Source organism: Cladophialophora immunda, assembly GCF_000835495.1.
Source record: "Cladophialophora immunda strain CBS 83496 unplaced genomic scaffold supercont1.6, whole genome shotgun sequence".
NCBI lineage: Eukaryota > Fungi > Ascomycota > Eurotiomycetes > Chaetothyriales > Herpotrichiellaceae > Cladophialophora > Cladophialophora immunda.
This window is the reverse complement of record NW_015622546.1, coordinates 602899-621960: the sequence shown is the minus strand read 5'-3', so window position 1 is coordinate 621960 and position 19062 is coordinate 602899. Positions and strand designations below refer to the sequence as shown.

The 19062-nt window shown below is 53.5% G+C and overlaps 4 protein-coding genes across 4 annotated transcripts; 2 read left to right on the top strand and 2 right to left on the bottom strand.

Moving 5' to 3' along the window:
* Nucleotides 1-4831: 4831 nt before the first annotated feature.
* PV07_09851 (uncharacterized protein) lies at nt 4832-8528 on the bottom strand. The gene is made up of 2 exons (XM_016397144.1): nt 8173-8528; nt 4832-8123 (listed from the first exon to the last, which is right to left on the bottom strand). Exons 1-2 carry the CDS (start codon nt 8389-8391, stop codon nt 5034-5036), a joined length of 3309 nt encoding a protein of 1102 aa, XP_016244335.1. The 5' UTR covers nt 8392-8528; the 3' UTR covers nt 4832-5033.
* A 566-nt stretch (nt 8529-9094) lies between these two features.
* PV07_09850 (uncharacterized protein) lies at nt 9095-11599 on the top strand. Its single transcript, XM_016397143.1, has one exon. The coding sequence runs from the start codon at nt 9472-9474 to the stop codon at nt 11377-11379; it is 1908 nt and encodes a 635-aa protein (XP_016244334.1). The 5' UTR covers nt 9095-9471; the 3' UTR covers nt 11380-11599.
* A 96-nt stretch (nt 11600-11695) lies between these two features.
* PV07_09849 (uncharacterized protein) lies at nt 11696-13171 on the bottom strand (the record flags this gene model as incomplete). Its single annotated transcript, XM_016397142.1, has 2 exons — nt 11696-12870; nt 12923-13171. 2 exons carry the CDS (start codon nt 13169-13171, stop codon nt 12121-12123), a joined length of 999 nt encoding a protein of 332 aa, XP_016244333.1. The 3' UTR covers nt 11696-12120.
* Nucleotides 13172-16415: 3244 nt separating this feature from the next.
* PV07_09848 (uncharacterized protein) lies at nt 16416-18673 on the top strand (the record flags this gene model as incomplete). Its single annotated transcript, XM_016397141.1, has 5 exons — nt 16416-16526; nt 16591-16823; nt 16905-17062; nt 17161-17984; nt 18092-18673. The coding sequence occupies 5 exons, from the start codon at nt 16416-16418 to the stop codon at nt 18620-18622; spliced, it is 1857 nt and encodes a 618-aa protein (XP_016244332.1). The 3' UTR covers nt 18623-18673.
* Between the last annotated feature and the right edge of the window lie 389 nt (nt 18674-19062).

Below are 19062 nucleotides of genomic sequence, written 5' to 3'. Positions count from 1 at the left end.
ACCAAATGGCAGTTCATCAAGTCGCTTGATTATATTGGCTTGATCCTATTCTGCGGTGGCGTGGTACCGTTCCTCTTCGGAATTTCCTGGGGCGGCCAGAGATATCGTATGCATGGTCCATCTAGACCGGCAAACCAAGAGCTGACGACTGGTAGCTTGGGATTCTTACAAGGTCGTTGTATCTGTCGTGGTCGGGGGGGTTGTCATGATCATTTTCGTCCTTTGGGGTAAGACATGGATTCTGATAATAACCGCCTAGGAAGGTATTGACCAGCCGTCAGAATTTTTCGGAAAGCCAGCCCTGCCTTTGCTACCACTTCGCCTGTTCAGGAGCCGCAACTTTAACTGCCTGCTCGCATGCTCTTGTTTCGGTTCCATGGTTTTCTACGCCTTGTGCATCCTTTACCCACAGCAGCTGGGGTATGTTTTCGGCAGGTCATCAAGTCAGGCTGGGTGGTACAGCGTAAGTAGAACGCGGCTTTGTTTTCTCTTTCTTCATTCTTACCATGAATAGTGCACAATCACGGCGGGCGTGCTAGCTGGACAGGGAATGGCTGGATTCACGGTGAAATTGTTCAGATACATCAAGTGGCAGCTACTCCTGTCCTGTCTTCTTTTCACTGCGTTTGTGGGCGCCAGCGCCGCAGCAAGCTTGACGCTTCCCATGGCCGCTGTTTTCAGCATCCTTGTCGGCTTCGGCATTGGATACATGGAAATCATCACGATCAGTGGCGCACCTCTCATGGTTGACACCAAAGACTTCGGCATTGCTATTGGTGCCCTATTCAGCATCCGGACATGCTTCTCCACACTATCGGGTTCGTTTGGTTAAGAATCCTCCCCAGATATGCTAAGGCTGACAATGGTCCTAGACGCGATATATGTCACAATTCTCAACACTCAAATCACCCACAACTTGCCCAAATACGTCATTCCCGCCGCAATGAAGGCTGGCCTAACTCAGAACGCCGCCATTGAGCTGGTCCAGGACATTGCTGCTGGCGATCAATCAGCGCTCGCCAAAATCCCAGGCATCACTCCTCAGGTCATCCAAAGCGCCACCGTTGCTGCTCACACTGCTTTTTTCAAATCGTTCCAGATGGTCTACTACACATCGATCGCTTTTGCGCTTTGTGCTGTGATCGCAGCGCTGTTGGTGAAGGACAATATGCTCGAGGATGCCATGACTGACAGAGTCGCTCGGAAGATGCAAGGAATCAAGACTGAGGAGCGCGAAATCAAGGTCATCGCAGCCTGAATTGGTAACAAACACGACCCTCGCGTTGGTAGGAAAGGGTGGGTTTCTGCAGGATGTAGATCAGATCTCTGGAGCATAATATCTTTGAGTCGGGAGAATGTCCTCAATCGGCTCCTTGGAGGAAGCAGTTGTAGCGCCAACGAGTCGATCTACATGTGTGTGTAGTAATGCAATTCAGTCTTTACCAATAAATGCATCCAGTTGCGGGCGAACTCCCCCGATCTAAGCAGTAGGGCAGCCTCGCCAGGAAGGAGAATCAACGGTATAAAGCTGTTTTCAAGCTCCTGATGGATGCCTGATATTTGACGAGAAAATCGAATTGTTGACCTAGCAAGGAAAATGGCCAGACGGCCAGTTCCGACTTCTTTACAGTGGTATCCAACAATTATCACCAAGTTTGCTGGTGCATTCTACACCGAGGCTGTGATCGGATGAGTGGCAGCAGTCCGGCCTGCTCGACGACCACTGAAGAGGGCATCGGCCAACGCCATTCCACTCACAAATCCGCCCGAACAAACCCCAATCGCTGCTCTCCCAGCGGCGTAAAGGCCGGGCACCGTGGTGCCATCTTCCCGCTTGACATTTCCCGTTGGCTCGTCCACGACCAAGCCCCCCATGGTAATTGACTGCGCTGGGTTGAACCTGTTCCCAAGAGATACATTGACGGCATAGAAGGGTCCCTTGGCAACCGGCCGGAAAATGTCTTTCATTTTGCCCAGTTTGTCTGCCTGACCTGAGAGGCAGGCGTTATTGTACTCCTCAATCTGCTCTCTCAATGCCTGAGAAGGCACTTTGATCTTTTTCGCAAGCTTCTCCATAGATCGAGCTCGTCGAGTACCGCCGAAGAAGATGTTGATGAGTGCCGGCGCCCCCCAGAGCAGGAAATTGCCCCCAGTGAAGAAAGACTTGTACACACCGTACCAGAAGTCCCGGGATTCGAGGATCAGATATCCCTTCCCGTCTGGCTGATTGAGCATTTCCGTACCGATAAACATCGCATATGCTCCTTCGTTGATGAACCGCTTGCCGTGAGCATTGACCAATACTCCATTGGCATAGACGTTGGGAGGTACCATTGTTCTTGCAACACTGATATGGCTCAGCAATGACGATACGCCCCCTACTGACGCTCCCAAAGCGATACTGGCTCCATTATCGCTGATGGAGCCCAGCGGCAACGTCTTTTCGTAGTGCTTTGCCAGAACGGGTTGGTATTTTTCGACCAGCGGCAGGTTACGATTATAGCCGCCAGAGCATAGGACAACACCGTGTCGGGCCCTAATTAGCTTCCGCTCGGTCACCCGGGCCTCCAAGTCGGTCGCCTTCTTAATGGCCTTCTTGCACCGACCAGCATTGAATGGCACCCACGGGTGCACCGTCTTGAACAATTTGTCGTGTTGTTTCCAGAGGGCCTGGGGGAGGCTCATCACCTCGGCACCGACGACATGATGGTCACGGTCGACAACAAGTCGAGTCACCTTTGTATGGGGCAGGAACCTGACTTTTGCCTTTTCAGCAGCGTCACGGAGGGTCTTGTACAACTTGGAGCCTCCAAAGCCTCTGCCTGCCGCCATGTGGCCGCGAGGCGCTGGTTTGGCTTTTTCCGCATATGAGGGCATGGCCTCATTGCCCGAATAGTAGATCTTATGCGGCGCGGGTGGAAACGCTGTCTTTTCGAAGAAAACTGGGCCGCCGTACGGCAACCCATGCTGAACCACCCATTCGACATTGCTAGCACTGTCCTGACAGAATTTTCGCAATGTTTCCGGTTCGACAGGACAACCCTCAGTGTTCAGGTACTTAAACATCTCCTCAGGTGAGTCGTCGACGCCATTTTGACGCTGGGCTTCGGTACCCCCGGCGTAAATAACGCCGCCGCTGAAGAATGTCGCACCGCCATTTCCAAAACGGTCGACCGCGATTACCTGGGCGTCGAGCTCGCGAGCTTGTAGGGCAGCTGCGGCACCGGCAGCACCAAATCCTACGACCAGGACGTCGGTCGTTTCAGACCATTTCGTTGCTTCGACACTGTCAATGGTCACCGGGGATGGTACTTCCAAGTCAGGTGGCAGGTCGTCTTTGCGAAAGGGAGCAAGGCCTGTATCGTGGTTACTTGCCCGTGCGGGAGATAGAGATGCAGCCGATCGCCTAATGTCCCCTGGGGCGAAACAATCCGTTGTCATGAGACGCCGGCGACAGTGAATTGGGTTATATTTGCAAAAGACATTTTGCAACTTCAATACCCCCTCGCGAGACAGCAAAGGTTGTAATGGTGGATGGATCCTCAGCCTTGTCAAGATCCCACGAATGGCCATCCTCGAATGGGAAACGGAAAGGTCTGGGCCGATCGCGATCTGTCTTGTAGAGCAAGAAGAGATTCTTCGGTCGCAGAGCGACTCATCATAACGAGACCATGAATGGACAAAGCGAGTAGCTACGCCTGGGTACCATTGGCAAAAGCACCATTAGTGGAGATAAATCTCGGGGTATAAGGCCTGCAACCCTATTGGTGGTCGGAGGTCGGAGCGCGGAGCATCATTGCAGTAAGTCGTCAGGAGAGAGGCCAACAAATCGCTCCGCAGCGGACATTTCGAGGGGATATGTGAGAATACTCCGTGGGCAACGCCTGTACGCATGCCTAAGATCTCGCACTTGGGTTTGGTGTTGGCGATCTTTTTTCTATCAACGTTTTGCTGCTGACTATCCACCCGTCTCAAATCCATCCTAACGGTTAGTAGCAGGCCGTCAGGATATCATGTTGTTTCATGAAACAATCAGGTCGTCATCTGGCAGCCACGGGTCAGCCTCGATCTGAATGCATGAGTTTTAAACGTCGTTCGCGTGAGGCAGAAGGCATTTAGGGTCGGCAATTGAGAAACTGGAAACTCCAATTGCCCTAACCTTGCCTGACGAGACAGTCTTCTTCATCACCTCCCAGGTGGAATGAAGCTTCCTTTTTGACCTGCTTTAGTCGCGATTGGCATCGAGATGTATTCCCCGAGATGTATAGTGAAGCGACTACAATCTTCTCCCTCAATATCTTCTCTAGCGAAAGTCTACCAAGTTGCGGAGAGCTCCTGGTACCCCTCTTTTCTGCTTCTCGGCGTCACTGAAACCCATGTCAAAGCGAATGGACTCAGTCGCCATGCACAGAAATGCCGATATCTCTACCAAAAAGGGGCGTCGGGGATGCGTTGCGAGATACCAAGAACTATCTTCTACGGACTGATTGAGATGGGACTCGCTAGTCTCGCGTGGAGAGAGAGATGGTCGCTTACAAGCCCCTGGTGGGCTGATCCCCCCTATTTCCCGTAGCCTTGTCCCAATCTCGACATGACAGTTCTAGACGAGGCTGCTAGGCGGGCTCCGTACAGTGATTGCACAGCTCGTCATCTTGCTACAACCTTTGCTTCCGTGTCACATTTCGCGAGCAATCAGGACATTTACCGGGCTGGAGTGCATGCTAAGCGTATGGCCGCTTCGGACTTAAGATGATGGGGCTCACGGCGGATGGAAGGCAAGTGGCCACATCCCAGCAAGACGATGAAAAATGATTTGGGAATGCATTCCGAAATTTTTATAGTCCATACATATACATTGTACTCGAAACTCACAAATACTCAAGATAGCTCGCATCATACAGTCATACCAAGTAGGTCTCAGCACAATCCAACCCTGGCTCGATCCCATGCGCTATAGCCAAAGAAAAAAGGCAGAGTCGATCCCAGTCGTTGACGAACCGCCAGGCAAGGATGAGTCTGAGAGACTCTCGCCATCAATGCAACCACCTTACACTCTTTGGTAGGTAGCCCTGCGCCATGTAGTGCCATTTTGGGATCTGGTCGCCCTGGCCCATGTGATAGCGCAGATCCTTGACTCTTTCGTCCACGACGGTCTGGACATGGGAGAGGGCGTCTTGTAGGAATCTGTTGCCCCCCTGCCCTTCTCGAGATGTGGGCCGATGCTTCCTTTTGGATAGTATTTCTTTGACCTTGGCCTGCGCAATCTCGTACTCACTTTGGTCGGTTGTTTCATCTGCAAAGATCGCCGCAGCTAGCTTCCATACCGGAGCTGTCATTGATGAGTGGTCTCTAGCAGGCATTGGGTTATTTTCTTCTTGCTCTTCATCTTCGTCTGATTCGGCGTCAGGTGGGCAAAGGAACGGAATTTCATCAGTGCCAGCTCGATCACGATCTAGATTAAGCTGCGCGCCATATTCCAGAAGCAAATCTTCTAGTTCTGACGTCGCTGTCGATGTTACGTCCTGGTCCAATAGACGTCGGTGGACTTCTCGGACAGCACGCAACGGTGACATTGAAGATGATTTCTGGACCGCAGAAGAATTTCCTGGCACCTTAAAATAGAAGGGGGCGTTGACGTCTGCGCCATTCATCACCAAAAGGCTCAAAAGGCTGATCCAAGCATTCATGTTCCACGACTGTGCTTCATTACGATAGGTGAACATCGCACACTGCCAAGTGCTGAAACCGTCATACATTTCGTTGGGATCGACACCGTAGCGAAGGAGCAAGCTCGCCATGCATGGAACCTCATCGAATTCCATGCAGAGCTGTGGCTGCCGGACCTTGATAAGCTGTCGCAATAATGGCATACCACCGCAATGAATGAGATCTGGTCCGAGGTCATTGAGTTTCTCCTCGACATATCTGCCAAGACCGAATCGAACGGCGAGAGCGAACATATGATGGTAGCGAATGTCGCAATCAACAAGGGCCGCCCAATGGTTTCGTCCCCAGCCTCCACCCCGATGCCAGTGATAGCACATAACTCGGTCAAGCTCGTCAAGTATTTGAACCTGAGCCTCGTTCGTCTCGGCTTCCGTGGTCTTACAACAGTTGAGCAAATTCGATGCCCAAATCATGCAGTCTTGTTCCGAAATCAGTGATATCTTCAGCTTTACCAAGGTCGCACGGCCTATCGCGGCGGTGATCGACGTCGAAGGTAGCACGTCTTCGCTCGCTACTAGGCTAGCCCAGACTTCCTTCCTGTGCAGAAACTCTGCGACAGTGCGGTGAAGGTACTGCACATTGGAGTTGACGGCGTCGCGATCATCTTCGGTAATAGAAGATGCATTTGCGAGAACGAACCTAGTATCGTCTATGCCACTGGTCGATGATTCGTCGTTGAGAGATGTCTGATTTGAATTCTCGCCGCAGCCTTTGACCACATATCGCGTCTCTAGCAACCCGCAGCAGCGGCTTCTAAGACGATTCTCCATCGTTCGACACCGTTGCAAAGCCTCTGTGGCATCCAGCGGACCCAGTGGCACCTGCAGGCAAGGCTCTGAATCGAACTCTGCGTACGACAAGAGCAATGTCTTTAGAGGACGGTTAACCCAAAGCTCACGGGCGTATTGTATGATCTGAAATAGTTGAGCAGCTTGCTCGCGATACAGAGGTGACATTTTGCCCAACATATGCCTGTACAGGTTTTCGAGATCAGGCGGGATGAGTCGTAGTCTAACCAGAAGGTCTGAAACTTGGTCATCGTTGCGCAGGCCGTCTAACAGCGACTTGACGACCAATCGAACCCAGAGAAAGACACCAGAGGCCTTTGCAATAAGTTCTTCGACAAGAATCGGGGCTTTGAGAGGCTGTGTCTTCAGGAGAAGCTGCATCTTTTCATGCCGCGCCAGCCGATCATCGACAAATTGCTTGATGTCCGGATAGGTGAGGTCCTCGAGCCGCAAAGATGGACAGTGCCGGAATGCTTCGATGCAGGCATTAATCGGTCGACTTGAGAGGACCAATTTGACTCGCGCCGAACAAGTGGACATTAGAAACGAGCAGATGTCAACGTGGTCGCCATCGTATTCGTCAATACCGTCAACAAAAAAGCACATCCTGAAAGGCAGATCCAGGCTCACAAGGGTCGAGAAAGCGCGCTTGACCTCAACAAGAGTCAGATGCGGCATGTCTTCGTCGGTTTCCTTGTCCCAAAGGCTGTCCCAGATATCGGCAAAAACAAGCGGGATCGCGCTTGGATGTTTGTCAAGAACGGTGTATAGTAAACTCTGAAGCAAGCCTTGATGTGACTTCTGCATCATTGTGCCCAGATTCCAGAAGAAGCAAGAAGCTATGGTGAATTCGTCGGAACCGCTCCCACTTGATAGGGCCATCCGGGTTCGGGGATCTTCGACAACGAATTTCATCAGCGTCGACTTCCCTGAACCTGCTTTTCCGTTGATCCAGTACGGTAGAGTTGTGTTGTCGGAGCGAAGCCAGCGTAACAAGCTGGCCCAAGGAGTTGATTCGGCGGCATCATCTTGAAATATCCATTCAAAGGTCTTCCGATGTGCATTCTCGATTTCATCCCGACGATCTTGCATATGTCGGTAGCGAAGAAGTCGTAGTAAGGCGAGTTTCTTCCCTGAATCCGTTTTTGGCGGCCCGGTCTGGGGTAATAATTCCTGACCTTGTAAGGGTTGAGAGTTATCATCGCTGGATTCTTGCGTTCGAGCGTTCAGTGCGGTAGCGGCCGCAAATTTCTGGCGCACTAAGCCACCAACCAGGCCATCAATATTGACATCCGCTGCTTTCCTCCGAGTATCTTCCAGGACCTGTATGATATGTTTGACATCGTCGTGGATCAACCCGTATTGGTCTTGCAGCTCATTGGATTGCTCGCTCAGACTCGCTCTTAAGGCGACAAGTATTCGGAGACCAAGTTGGTTTTGAAGGCGCTCCAATCGCCCAGCCAGCTCGGCGATCTTTCTCTTATTTTTGATTGCCTTCGCAGCGCCTTTGATGTTACTCCATATTGATGTTTGTTGTTCATTGAGCGTTACGCAAACAAGCAGGTCTTCAGAGGTCGACTCGATGTGGCTAGACAGAGAGTGGAGAGCCTGCAATAGACGTTAGCGATACCTATCGTTTTGTGAAAAGGACACTCACGGCCTCGTCCTTCGTCAGGCAACCGATCGTGGGCTGGAGGAGGGTTCTGATGGCGACAGCCTGATCATAGACAGTCTCTGCGTCCGTCTTTATGGCTGTTAGCGCAGACAGTGATCCTGAAGTGTGCAATTCGCGTGCTCCAGAGACCAGCTTCCAGGTAACATCGGCAATTTGTATCACGTTGCCCGCAAGGCCGAGGGCGGTTAGAGGGTCAAGCATATTGATGGGAAGGAGACTCGAGTTGCACCACGCGCTTTCCCACCTTTGGGTTGCCGTTGGAGCACATTCAAACGACACATAATATCACGACCACACACACGAGCCGGACGATGGGAACGTCCAGGCGAACATAGGAAACACAGGGATATCGAAGGTTGTTAGATCGAACCACAGTGAGGCTGAGCATGTGCAGCAGGCGAGGGCCCAGACACCACCAAGACACGATCCACTAGCGCGAGGCAGCCACGAGGCTGATTTGAGCAGCTACCACGTGACGACACTGTTAGCGTTTGACTCTGAAACGGAGGCTTAAATATGGAAGAAGCTGTAAAGGAGCGTGAGATGGCCATGTTGCGTGTATCACTTGTAGGATGAAAACACCGCAAAAATGCGCTGCGGGACGATGAGAGATGATGACAAGGCTGGCGCAGAGCCTCGCATATGCAACGGGAAGTGATGACGTATGCCAAGATTCTGGCCATCCCATTGAAGTTTTGTCGCGGTCATGCCGACCACCACGACTACTGATCAACGTGTTATCTTTCTGGCCCTGAGACTAGTCCTTCCTTTCAGTGCGAAAGGGACCCGTAAGACCCGGAGGTAGGCTCGTTTTAGAAGCTACACTCTGACCTCATCATCCTGCTAAACAACCGGGATCGCCATCGATTTGAGCTCGGAGAAATTCTCGGGGCTGCGATTGGGATTCATGCATGCGCGCCTTTGAGAGGCTTCGAAATGGTTGCAGCCCCAGCCAGGGTTCTGATTCATGACTGCGTGACATGACGTGCCGCAAAATCTCAGCGCCAGTCCGAGGTCGACTTCCATGGGGAAGCATCACCGCGTTGGGCAATCCGGCCGACTCTGACCAAGTTCCCTTATGGTCGGGTTGTAAACTCCAAAGAAGGTACTAATTTCAGATTTCCCAGGAGGATTTTCTCCCTTAAAGCGACGCGTTACGCTCCTCGTCCAACGGCTGTCTGTCCAACCTATTCAATCGTTCGGAGCAAGGTCCAGGGCAACGGCCACACCCGGTGGAGAAAGAACGTTACCACGGAAGCAATTTCGACTGAGCAGGCCACGATGGCGGATACATCACAAGTTTCAATGTTGAAGCCACCTCTCCGCCGTGCTTGGTGGAAGGAATCCTCGGTCTATCAGATCTATCCAGCATCTTTCAAGTCGGCCAACTGCACTGTGGACAAGGCTTCCGGCACTGTAAAAGGTGATCTGCGCGGCATCATCTCCAAGCTAGACTACATCGCTAGCCTTGGAGTGGAAATTGTGTGGCTCAGTCCCATCTTACAATCCCCACAGGTTGACATGGGATATGATATCTCCGACTACCGTGCTATTTATCCGGGGTATGGCACGATGGAAGACCACGATGACCTCATCAGGGGCTTGCATGATCGTGGCATGAAATATGTAATGGATCTGGTTGTCAACCACACGTCAGACCAACACGAATGGTTCAAGCAATCACGCTCCTCGAAAGACAATCAATATCGCGATTGGTACATCTGGCGTCCGCCACGCTACGACGACAACGGAAATTGCGTTCCGCCGAACAACTGGGAATCCGCTTTCTCCGGCTCTAGCTGGACTTACGACGAAGCCACGGGTGAATACTACCTCCATCTGTTCGCAAGTGCACAGCCCGACTTGAACTGGGAGAATCCCGCGGTGAGAGATGCAGTCCACTCCATGATGCGCTTTTGGCTCGATCGTGGGGTCGACGGCTTCCGGATGGATGTTATCAATTTCATATCAAAAGAGCCTGGCCTGCCGGACGGAGAAATCACGCGGCCTGGCTTCTTACAGTCCGGGGTGAGATTGTTTGCCTGCGGTCCACGGCTGCATGAATACCTCCGAGAGATCGGCGCTATCCTCAGAGAATACGACGCATTCTCGGTGGGCGAGATGCCCGGCGTTGAGGACACCAAAGAGATCCTCAACGCCGTGGGACAAGATCGTGGCGAGCTTGCGATGGTGTTCCAATTCGACATTGTCGGCATGGACGTCAAACCCGGCGGGATCAAGTGGGACCACCAGGACTTTGACCCGCGGAACTTGAAGCACATCGTGTCGAAATGGCAGTCATTTATGCTCCAGAACGCCGGCTGGAACGCGGTATTCATGGAGAATCACGACCAAGGACGTACGGTTTCGAGGTACTGCGACGACAGCGACGTGTACCGCACCAAGTCAGCCAAGTTTCTTGCGGCGCACATGGGTCTCTTGTCTGGCACGGTTTTTGTTTACCAGGGCCAAGAACTAGCTCAAATTAACGTGCCAGAGAGCTGGGGTATGGACGAGTACAAAGACATCGAGGAACTCAACCACTGGAAGACGGTGCTGAGAGACTTCCCCGATGACAAGGAGAAACAAGCCGCCTACAGAAGGCAATATCGGCTCATCGGACGCGACAATGCCAGGACGCCGATGCAGTGGACTGCCGACGGAGACACCTACGCCGGGTTCCTCCCTGCTGATGCTCTCAAGGATGCGAAGCCGTGGATGTCCATTCACCCTGACTTCGCGGAGTGGAATGCCGAGGTGCAACTTGCCGACCATGACAGCGCATTCCACTATTGGCAGCGCGTTCTCAAGCTCCGCAAGCAGTACAAGGACGTCTTCGTGTACGGCGACTTCGAGATGCTGGACCTGAACAACGAGTTCGGAACCGTCCTTGCCTACCTGAGGACAGACGATTCTGCAGAGGATCCCAACTCACAGGCCACAAAAGTCGACAAGCGCAGAACGTGTCTTGTCGTTACAAACTTTTCGGGCGAGCAGATATGGTGGACTCCCCCAACCAAGGCAGGACAGGTACTGTTTGATGGAGCCGGACTGAGGAGAGGTGCCATTCTGGAGGAATTCCGCAACTATACGCGAAACGGGGAAGGGGTCAACGCGGTACGGAAGGACAGCGAAAAGGGTTGGGCGATGCTGCTAAGGCCATGGGAGGTCGTGGTCGCGATGGTCTGATGAACGTGGGAATCCAACCAGCATCGCTCCGTCGCATGCATTGGGGAAATTATAAGAAGAGTGATTAGACCTCTGGGAGACGGGTCGTGTTTGTGGTTGCGAGCTCTCATGCAGTTCGGGTACGAGTGATATCCGCAGTCTATAATATAATACAGCTAGATATTATATTCTCGACAAACACTGCTCCGGGCTTACGGGCAAGCCAGCGCGCAGACACGAGAAACGAGGCCTCCACCGAGGCTGGCATGTAGTGGACGACGCCCAAATGAGTATGTATGTGGCTAACGACACGGCCCCCGTTCGCTGGCCCAAGGACGTCTTGGTCATGCGGCCTGAGACTCCTGGACACCGTGAGTCCTCCACCGTCATGGATGCGGTGGCTCTGAGTCAACCATCGATACAGTGGACGCGTTGCCGAGCTTCGCAAAGAGAGAACATGAACAAGCGCCTAGTCGAGCGCTAGAGTTATCTGTGCCATGGCCGCCGGACCAAGGAATGAGCCGAATGGCACATGTCGAGGTTTACCCGTCGCTCCTAGACATGTCCCGTTCTCGAGTCCGCTCATGGATGGTCCCTTGTCTGGGAGATCGCCTCGCCTCAGTCAGTGCCGGCCAGTGCCTCCTTGCGAAGGCGATATTCTCGGCTTCGCCCGTGGATCGTGTAAAGACTGCAATTGCACCGCAAACACGACGACCTCAGTCTGGAACCAAACGAAGACTGCCAACGCAGTTAGTTGTCAGCTCACGCACTACGTCCCGCACCACCCGCACGTCGCTTCTTCTGCGTTCGCATCACCCTCTTTCTTCCTTCCAGCTCCTGTCTGTCCGACTCCCACTTGGCCTGCAAGTCGTTCACTGCCGTCTGCAGCCTGATGTAGACATTCCCCGACTCGGAGGTGGTGCTCTGCATATCCTGCAACGCCCGGAGCCACTCCTCCAACTGCGTCTGGGAGGCCGGCTTCGCAAACGTGGTGGTCCGGTCGAGATCAAAGTCCTCGGTGCGCTTGCGGTTGTCGGCATAAGCAAGCCCGCCAATGACAATCACGTAGAGGTAGACGACGCCCACGGTCGCGGCGAAGGCGATGAAGATGTTCCGGAAGTCGTTCCGTCCGCCGTCAGGCTCGACGTGGTACAGCCAGGAGTAGAGCAGGTAGATGCCGAGCCCGATGATGTACAGCAGGACGGCCATGTTGAGCACGACCTTGGGCAAGTCGAATTGCTTCAATGCAGCCACTGAGCTCTCCAGAGGGAGAAGGATGAAGGGTTTGCGGTAGTGGCGCTTCTCAAGCTCGACCTTGCCCCGGCTGAGGAAGAGCCGGATATCCAGTGGCTTGTTGAGCATGCCGATATCGGACTGCTGCGACGCCGCGAACACGACGGATAACACCCCCAGTATCATAGAGCAGGTCAAAAGAGCCCTGGCGCTCCAATGGGTCGAATCCATGTTCGGGAGCTGAAGTGCGGTAAGGCCAACGCTGGCGAAGATGGCACCCTACATTGGTGAGCAGATCGGTAATCGCGTCGTGGGGGGGCGGTATCCTTACGGCGACCTCGATGGATGAGCAAGTGGTCATGTAAGACTGCTTCCAAGCTAGGACCTCGTCATCGGTCCAGGTATTGATATTCCAGTGCATCTGCCTGACACTGCTGGTATCGACCAGTCCGCAAAAAGAGAGAAAATGACCCAGGAGACCCCATCTTTGCCATTCGTAGAAATAGTCCAGCCCGATCAGATGACAGAAGGCGCCGACGACAGGGTTCATTGATCGCCAGGCGGATGTTGGGGTCATCATGGCGAGCTACGTAGATTATGTCTTTGGGCGGTGAGAGAAAGCACTTGAGGTTGGGCTAGGGCCCCTTTCAGCAGATATTTCTTGTTCATAAGCTCCGTTACGCTCATGTATTGTGTGGTCATATCCATGTACAGATGGATGGTGAACAAATATAAAGACAAGAGAGACACGCGGAGCGCAAGATCACGGTTTGCCCTCACGAGGCGTCTTGATGCTAGTACTTAGCCTGCCAACTAGCCGGCTCGGCCCGTGTCAAGCGCAGCCTAGAGCCTCAACCTCTAACTCTCCAACTCTTGGAAGGCGGTCGAATTATTATGCAATCACCAGTGGCAGGTGGCATGACACTTACATGATTAGAGCTCTTATCTAACTGATGATATAGAGCCAAGTCACTGCAACAACGAGGTGAATTTTCTGGTCCACAAGAGGAGAGCTAGTTAGTCGTCCTGTCACTAGCATGAGAACTTCAATCACAGGGCAAAGAATACAACCAACAGGCCTAAAGATGGCATGTCGTCCAAGCTAAACACATCGAAAATCAACGCAACATTATTAGAGGGCTTCTCACCGCTATCCAGGAGCAACAAGACGCCATGAAGAAATTTCGAAAACTTGAAGTCCTCCCGCAGGAAATTGAAGGACAACTTGGATTACGACAACGGCACTGGCTGCGATCTTACGGATATGGGGGACCAAGAAATAGATATGAGATCGTTTACGGACATTGGGAATGGAGTAATCGGCGCTGAAACGGCTGCCGATTATGCGGGGCATCGTACCGCGATGGATGATTTTCAAAAGGGGTTCGAGAAGAGAACTCGACGCTGGATGTGTTGTTCCCCGTGCTGCTGATGTACAGCGTGTTCTTGTCCTGGGGCGTCCGGCCCCAGCGAATCGAGGTTGGTGCACCGACAGAGGCAACTGTAACAACCCGCCACTGAGATTGCCTGCTCCGAATAAGATCCGGTTCACATTAGGAGCGATAAGGTCGGCACCGAGGCCGTCTCCATTGACTGGCGCCAGGTTGTCGACCACAAGGTCTTGTCCGAGGATCTCCACCACTCCGTTAGCGACACCGTCGTTGCTCACCGAATATCTACCAAACAAGGCCTCAGGGGGAAGCTCCTGGTATTCGTGGGTACATGTATGCCCTGCGGAAGGTCTTCCAAGGCTGATGGCAAGATGAATGCATTAACCTACACATGCAGATATTGCTCGTTAAATCATTCCATGCGGAAATGTTGTATTGTCCGTACCCAGCCATGGAATCTATTTGATTCTCCTCTCTCATGAAGACAAAGACACTCTCTGCAAGGTCTGACGCGGTCAGATTTGGGCGACGTCTCCGTCCACAATCGCGGGGAGCACCGTTCCCCGGCATTCACCAAAGCCGAACAGAACCTTACCGCTATGCGGATCTCTACACCATCCCTCCAAGATGACTTCGTCCCCGTCCTTCAAAAATGTATCCAAGAGGTCCGAAGGAACAGACTGGAGCTTCGTGCGCGGCATCTGTCGCTCAAGGAGACACGCAGGACCGATGTCTTCCCCGTGCTCATTTTCCCGCTGCAACCTCGAAATTAGACAGGACCACTCTTTGTGGATGATACACGAGTGAGGAGCAAACGAGACAACTTACATGGCACGACACAGTCCCGGTGCCAAAGACGTCACCGGGAGACAAACCGGCGCCAGATGCGGCCAAGTGAGTGAGCTGCTGGAAGGGGGTCCAGTGCAATTCCTTGAGGTTCGTTTCCGTGACGGTGTACAATTGACCATCCCCTGTTGGCGACGAAGACAGTCAGATGGGCCATTGGCACTTTCAACACCGAGACTTTTTCCGTTGGTACCTACTGAGCACTTTGGCCGACAGCTCGATATCGAAAGTTTCGGTGGCGTCGTTCGGCCAGCGTAAGTAGGTTGGGGCAACGGGTTCCTGCCTGGCCTGCCGCCTACAATGCACGGCTTCTAGCGCCTCGATCGGCACAATCCACGAGCTAATCGAAGTCGCGCTCGCTTTTCCGTGGAAAGGGCCGAGGGGAGCCATCTCGTACATCTGGATGTCTCGCGATGACCAGTCGTTGAGAAGAGTCAAGCCAAAGATGTGCTCCTTGGCCTCGGCAATCTTGAGTCGCTGGCCTCGGCCCACGGGCTTGGACAACCAGACCCCCATCTCAAGCTCAAAGTCCATGTGCGCTTCCGGCTGAAAGGAGGCCCCGTTGGGGCTTTGAGCATTGGGAAACATTCCACAAGGTCGGTGGAAGGGAGTGCCGGAGACAACGAGACTTGAGGTGCGGCCGTTGTAAGCTGACGGTTTGGTGTACCAATTGGGCGGGATCGATGAGCCAGCCACTTCACAGCACTTCGAGATTCTCTGTTAGTGAAACGAAAAAAAAAGCAGGACACACTCAGGCTATTCAGCTGGAGGGCCTCACATTCAAGCTATGCACCAATGAGCAATAAAAGTCGGTAAAGTTGCGAGTGTCCATGGGGAGATGGCACTGGACTTCAGCCAGGGATACTCGAGCCTCGGCGACCCTGGGATCCTGGATGTTCGACTTGAGATGTTCCCGAAATCCAGCACGCGACTGAGACGGGAGAACGGCGAAAGCATTCCAGTCTCCCTTTTGCATCAATTAGTCCAATCTGCTGGGGCCTCATGGGCGATTCCAAGGACCTTACATTGGCGAAGAGGTTCGTGGTCAAGCCTGAAATGGATTCGAAGAAGCCTTCCCGATGTAGTTGGTCGAGGTCGATGGCAGAGTCTTCAAAAGCAACCGCACATCGCTTCAGGGGGTTGTTCTTGGTGGTGATCACTCCATACGGAAGATTGTGTATGGTGTACGGTGAGTTGGACCCCGATTGATGGGCCATTTTTCACGGGGGCAGACGATCGAGGGCAGTTCGAGCAAAGAGGAAGCAATGTTGTCTAATATCGAATCCCAGAGAGTGAGTCCCACCATTATTGGGATGCAAGGCAAGCAAGTCGGGCACCCGTGTCGGACAATCACTGATCTGGTTCTGGACCTCCTGGTTGTTCTCCCGTCCAAGAGAACTCCGGACCCCACAAAATGACCCTCGCTTGTCGCTGATTAGGCCATGCGGGGGAATAGGACCAGAATTCGGTATTTAAGGCTGGCCAATTCCCGTCCATTTCCCGAAAGAACGACTCTCCAAGTCGTCGGATGCGATGCTGCCACTGCCAGGATGCCTGGCCGACCTCGACGTTCCTGCGACCACTGCAATGCGCAGAAGGTATGCCGTCTTCCGGGCCCGTCAGCACCCCTGGGAAATCCTGCTGATCTCGATGCGTGGGACAGTTGCGCTGCTGTGGCCAGAGACCGACCTGTCAAAGGTGCAGACACCAAGGTCGACCATGTACCTATCCCGCTGCAATTTCTCGGCCTCGGCCCAAACAGCCCACAAGGACTGCATCGACACAAGCATCCTCACCGTCCCCTGCGCGGTTTCATCTGCCTGAGAAGCGCTATCACGGCATCCCGTCAGGGCTTCTGCCCGTGCTGATTGATCTGTACTTTACCTACTACTACAACGGCCACCTCCTCATCCACCGCCCCTCCTTTACCCAGGCTCTGGAACGTGAGACCGTGCGGCTGGATCTTGTGCTGAGCATCTGCGCCTTGGCTGCAAAGTATGCCCCGCAAAAACCCTCCATCATCCTGACAGGCAGCAAGAACATGCTTCGCTGACCGGGTATCTGTCTCGTGTTCAGGTTCTACGTCGACGAGAGAGGATCGGCCTCACTTGTCGAAGCCCAATTTTGCCGCGAATGGGCCGAGGCGGCAGGTCGGATGGCGCTACGAGAATATGAATGCCCAAGTCGCCAGAATATCATCGTCTTCCTCAATCTGGCGCTGTACTGGTACACCGGTGGAGGGTTCCAGAGATCCAGCATGCACTCAGGCAAGTGTTCGAGCTTTCCAGCTTACGGCTGCGGCCACCAGTATATTTTACTGACCTATCCTTAGGATGTGCATACAATACCGCCTGGACACTTGGTCTCCCTTGTGCGCAACAAGAAATCGACGAGCCGATGGAGTCGGAGCAGCGACGCCGCGCGTTCTGGGGCTGTTATCTGCTCAATTCATTTTCCTGGGCCAGTCTTTTCCCCCGGGTGCCCACGGATGCCATGCTGAATATCAAATTGCCCTGTCCGGAGTCGAAGTTCAAGGCCGGGGCTCCGCAATGCTCCATCACCTTGAGATCCGGCCAAGGGACCCAGAGCATCTTCGCCGAGTTGGTCCGGGCCATGGCGACCTGGTCGGAGGTCGTGGCGCTGATCGGGAAACCCGAAGCTGATCTGTCCACTCGCCTAGTTGGAATCCAAGCGCAGGAGGCGCGCTTACAGGAGGCGTTTTCCAAGATCTCGGGCGAGTTCCAGTTGAGCTGTGAGAGCATGCCGTCGACAGCCCCGGACGACTTAGCCAATCTGCTCCTCTTGCACGTCATCTACCATCAGTGCTGGTGCTCCTTGCATTCGTCCATCGTGCCGCTCTTCTCCTGGAGCGACGGCGACGACAACTACTCGTACGCCCAACAACTCTCGGGACAATTGGCGCTGGACCACTCCTACGCCGTGTCGGCGCTCCTCGAGACGGCCCTGAGCCTGGATTGGGACCCTCGAAGAATGCCCAGCTTCATCGGCTACGCGGCGTACTGTGCCAGCGCGATCCAGACGCCCTTCCTATGGTGTTCCAACGTGAGCGTCAAGCAACACGCCGTACGCAGCATGCTGGCAAACCTCAAGACATTGCAAATCCTGGGAAACCACTGGGTCTTTCTCAAAGTCTTGGTATGTGATTGTTCCGGTCCCGTCCGGTCCTGTCCTTTGAGCGCCCCATGTGGTGGTGTAAAATCCATAAAGCTGACGCGCCTTTTTCTTTTCTCCAATTACTTCAGGGAAGATACGCGTATCGCTTGTACAAAGCTCACCGCAACCACCCGTTCCCGCTGACCGATGAACCCGCGAAGATGGGCCCGGCGGCAATGAAGGGGTTCAAGGCCACGAATCCCAGAGCGCGCCAGTCGATCTTGACTCACAACACCATCATCGTCAATGAAGAGGGTTCCTTTGCCAGAGGCACCGAAGACATTGGGGATCTCGGCCTGGAGGAAGACCCCGCGACGGCTGGAGTCCGAGCAGCCCCGGGCCCAGGTGCAGGCGCAGGGGCAGTTGCAGGTGCGGGCCCCGAGGACGAAGAAAGCCTCACCAGTTTCATCTCTCAGATCTCGCGCGAAGAAAGAGCGGCGCCTGTAGACGGCCAACTGGCGTTGATGCTGGATCCTCTGTTGCCTCCCGACGATCTGGCCGCCTACGAATTTGGTCGCTTTGGCGGCGCGTTTGACTTGTCCGGCGAAGGAGGGGATTTGGAGTCGTTTGGCCATGTCGAGGATTGGATTTCGGAGCTGTTGAGAGAAGAAGTGCCGTGATATCAAGCACCCCGCTGCAAGCACGAGTCGCCACTGTTATACCGGGATCCTATAGACTGCTACAACACCACTTGTACATTTTTGTTTGTTTGAGGATCATACCCTCCGTTACTCATGACCAGCTGAACATTTGGACCTGTTCCGACAAAATGGGTTGGTTGATACATTTGCTTTTTAATCTCCTAGTTTCAGTGGACCTATCCGTGTTTAGTTGATCTACTCATTATGCGTCGTCTGCTTGTCGATGCCAGCAATCAACACACTCCACAACGTGTTCTCGGGCACCTTGGGAGCCTTTGTGGCTATATCAAACATCCTGGCCGTCCGAGCACGGACATCATCTCGCAACCTGGGCCAGTCTACATCGAGCACGTGGCCGTCTCTCTTCATGATTTTCCCGTTGACCAACACCGTGTCAATGTTTCCAATGTGGGCATTAT

Bases quoted from the DNA above. Each gene is read 5' to 3' on its own strand.
- PV07_09850 (XM_016397143.1), top strand. From the start codon at position 9,472: ATGGCGGATACATCACAAGTTTCAATGTTGAAGCCACCTCTCCGCCGT.
- PV07_09851 (XM_016397144.1), bottom strand. From the start codon at position 8,391: ATGCTTGACCCTCTAACCGCCCTCGGCCTTGCGGGCAACGTGATACAA. The intron at 8,124-8,172 runs GTGAGTGTCCTT...CGTCTATTGCAG, and splicing joins GCCTGACGAAGGACGAGGCC to GCTCTCCACTCTCTGTCTAG.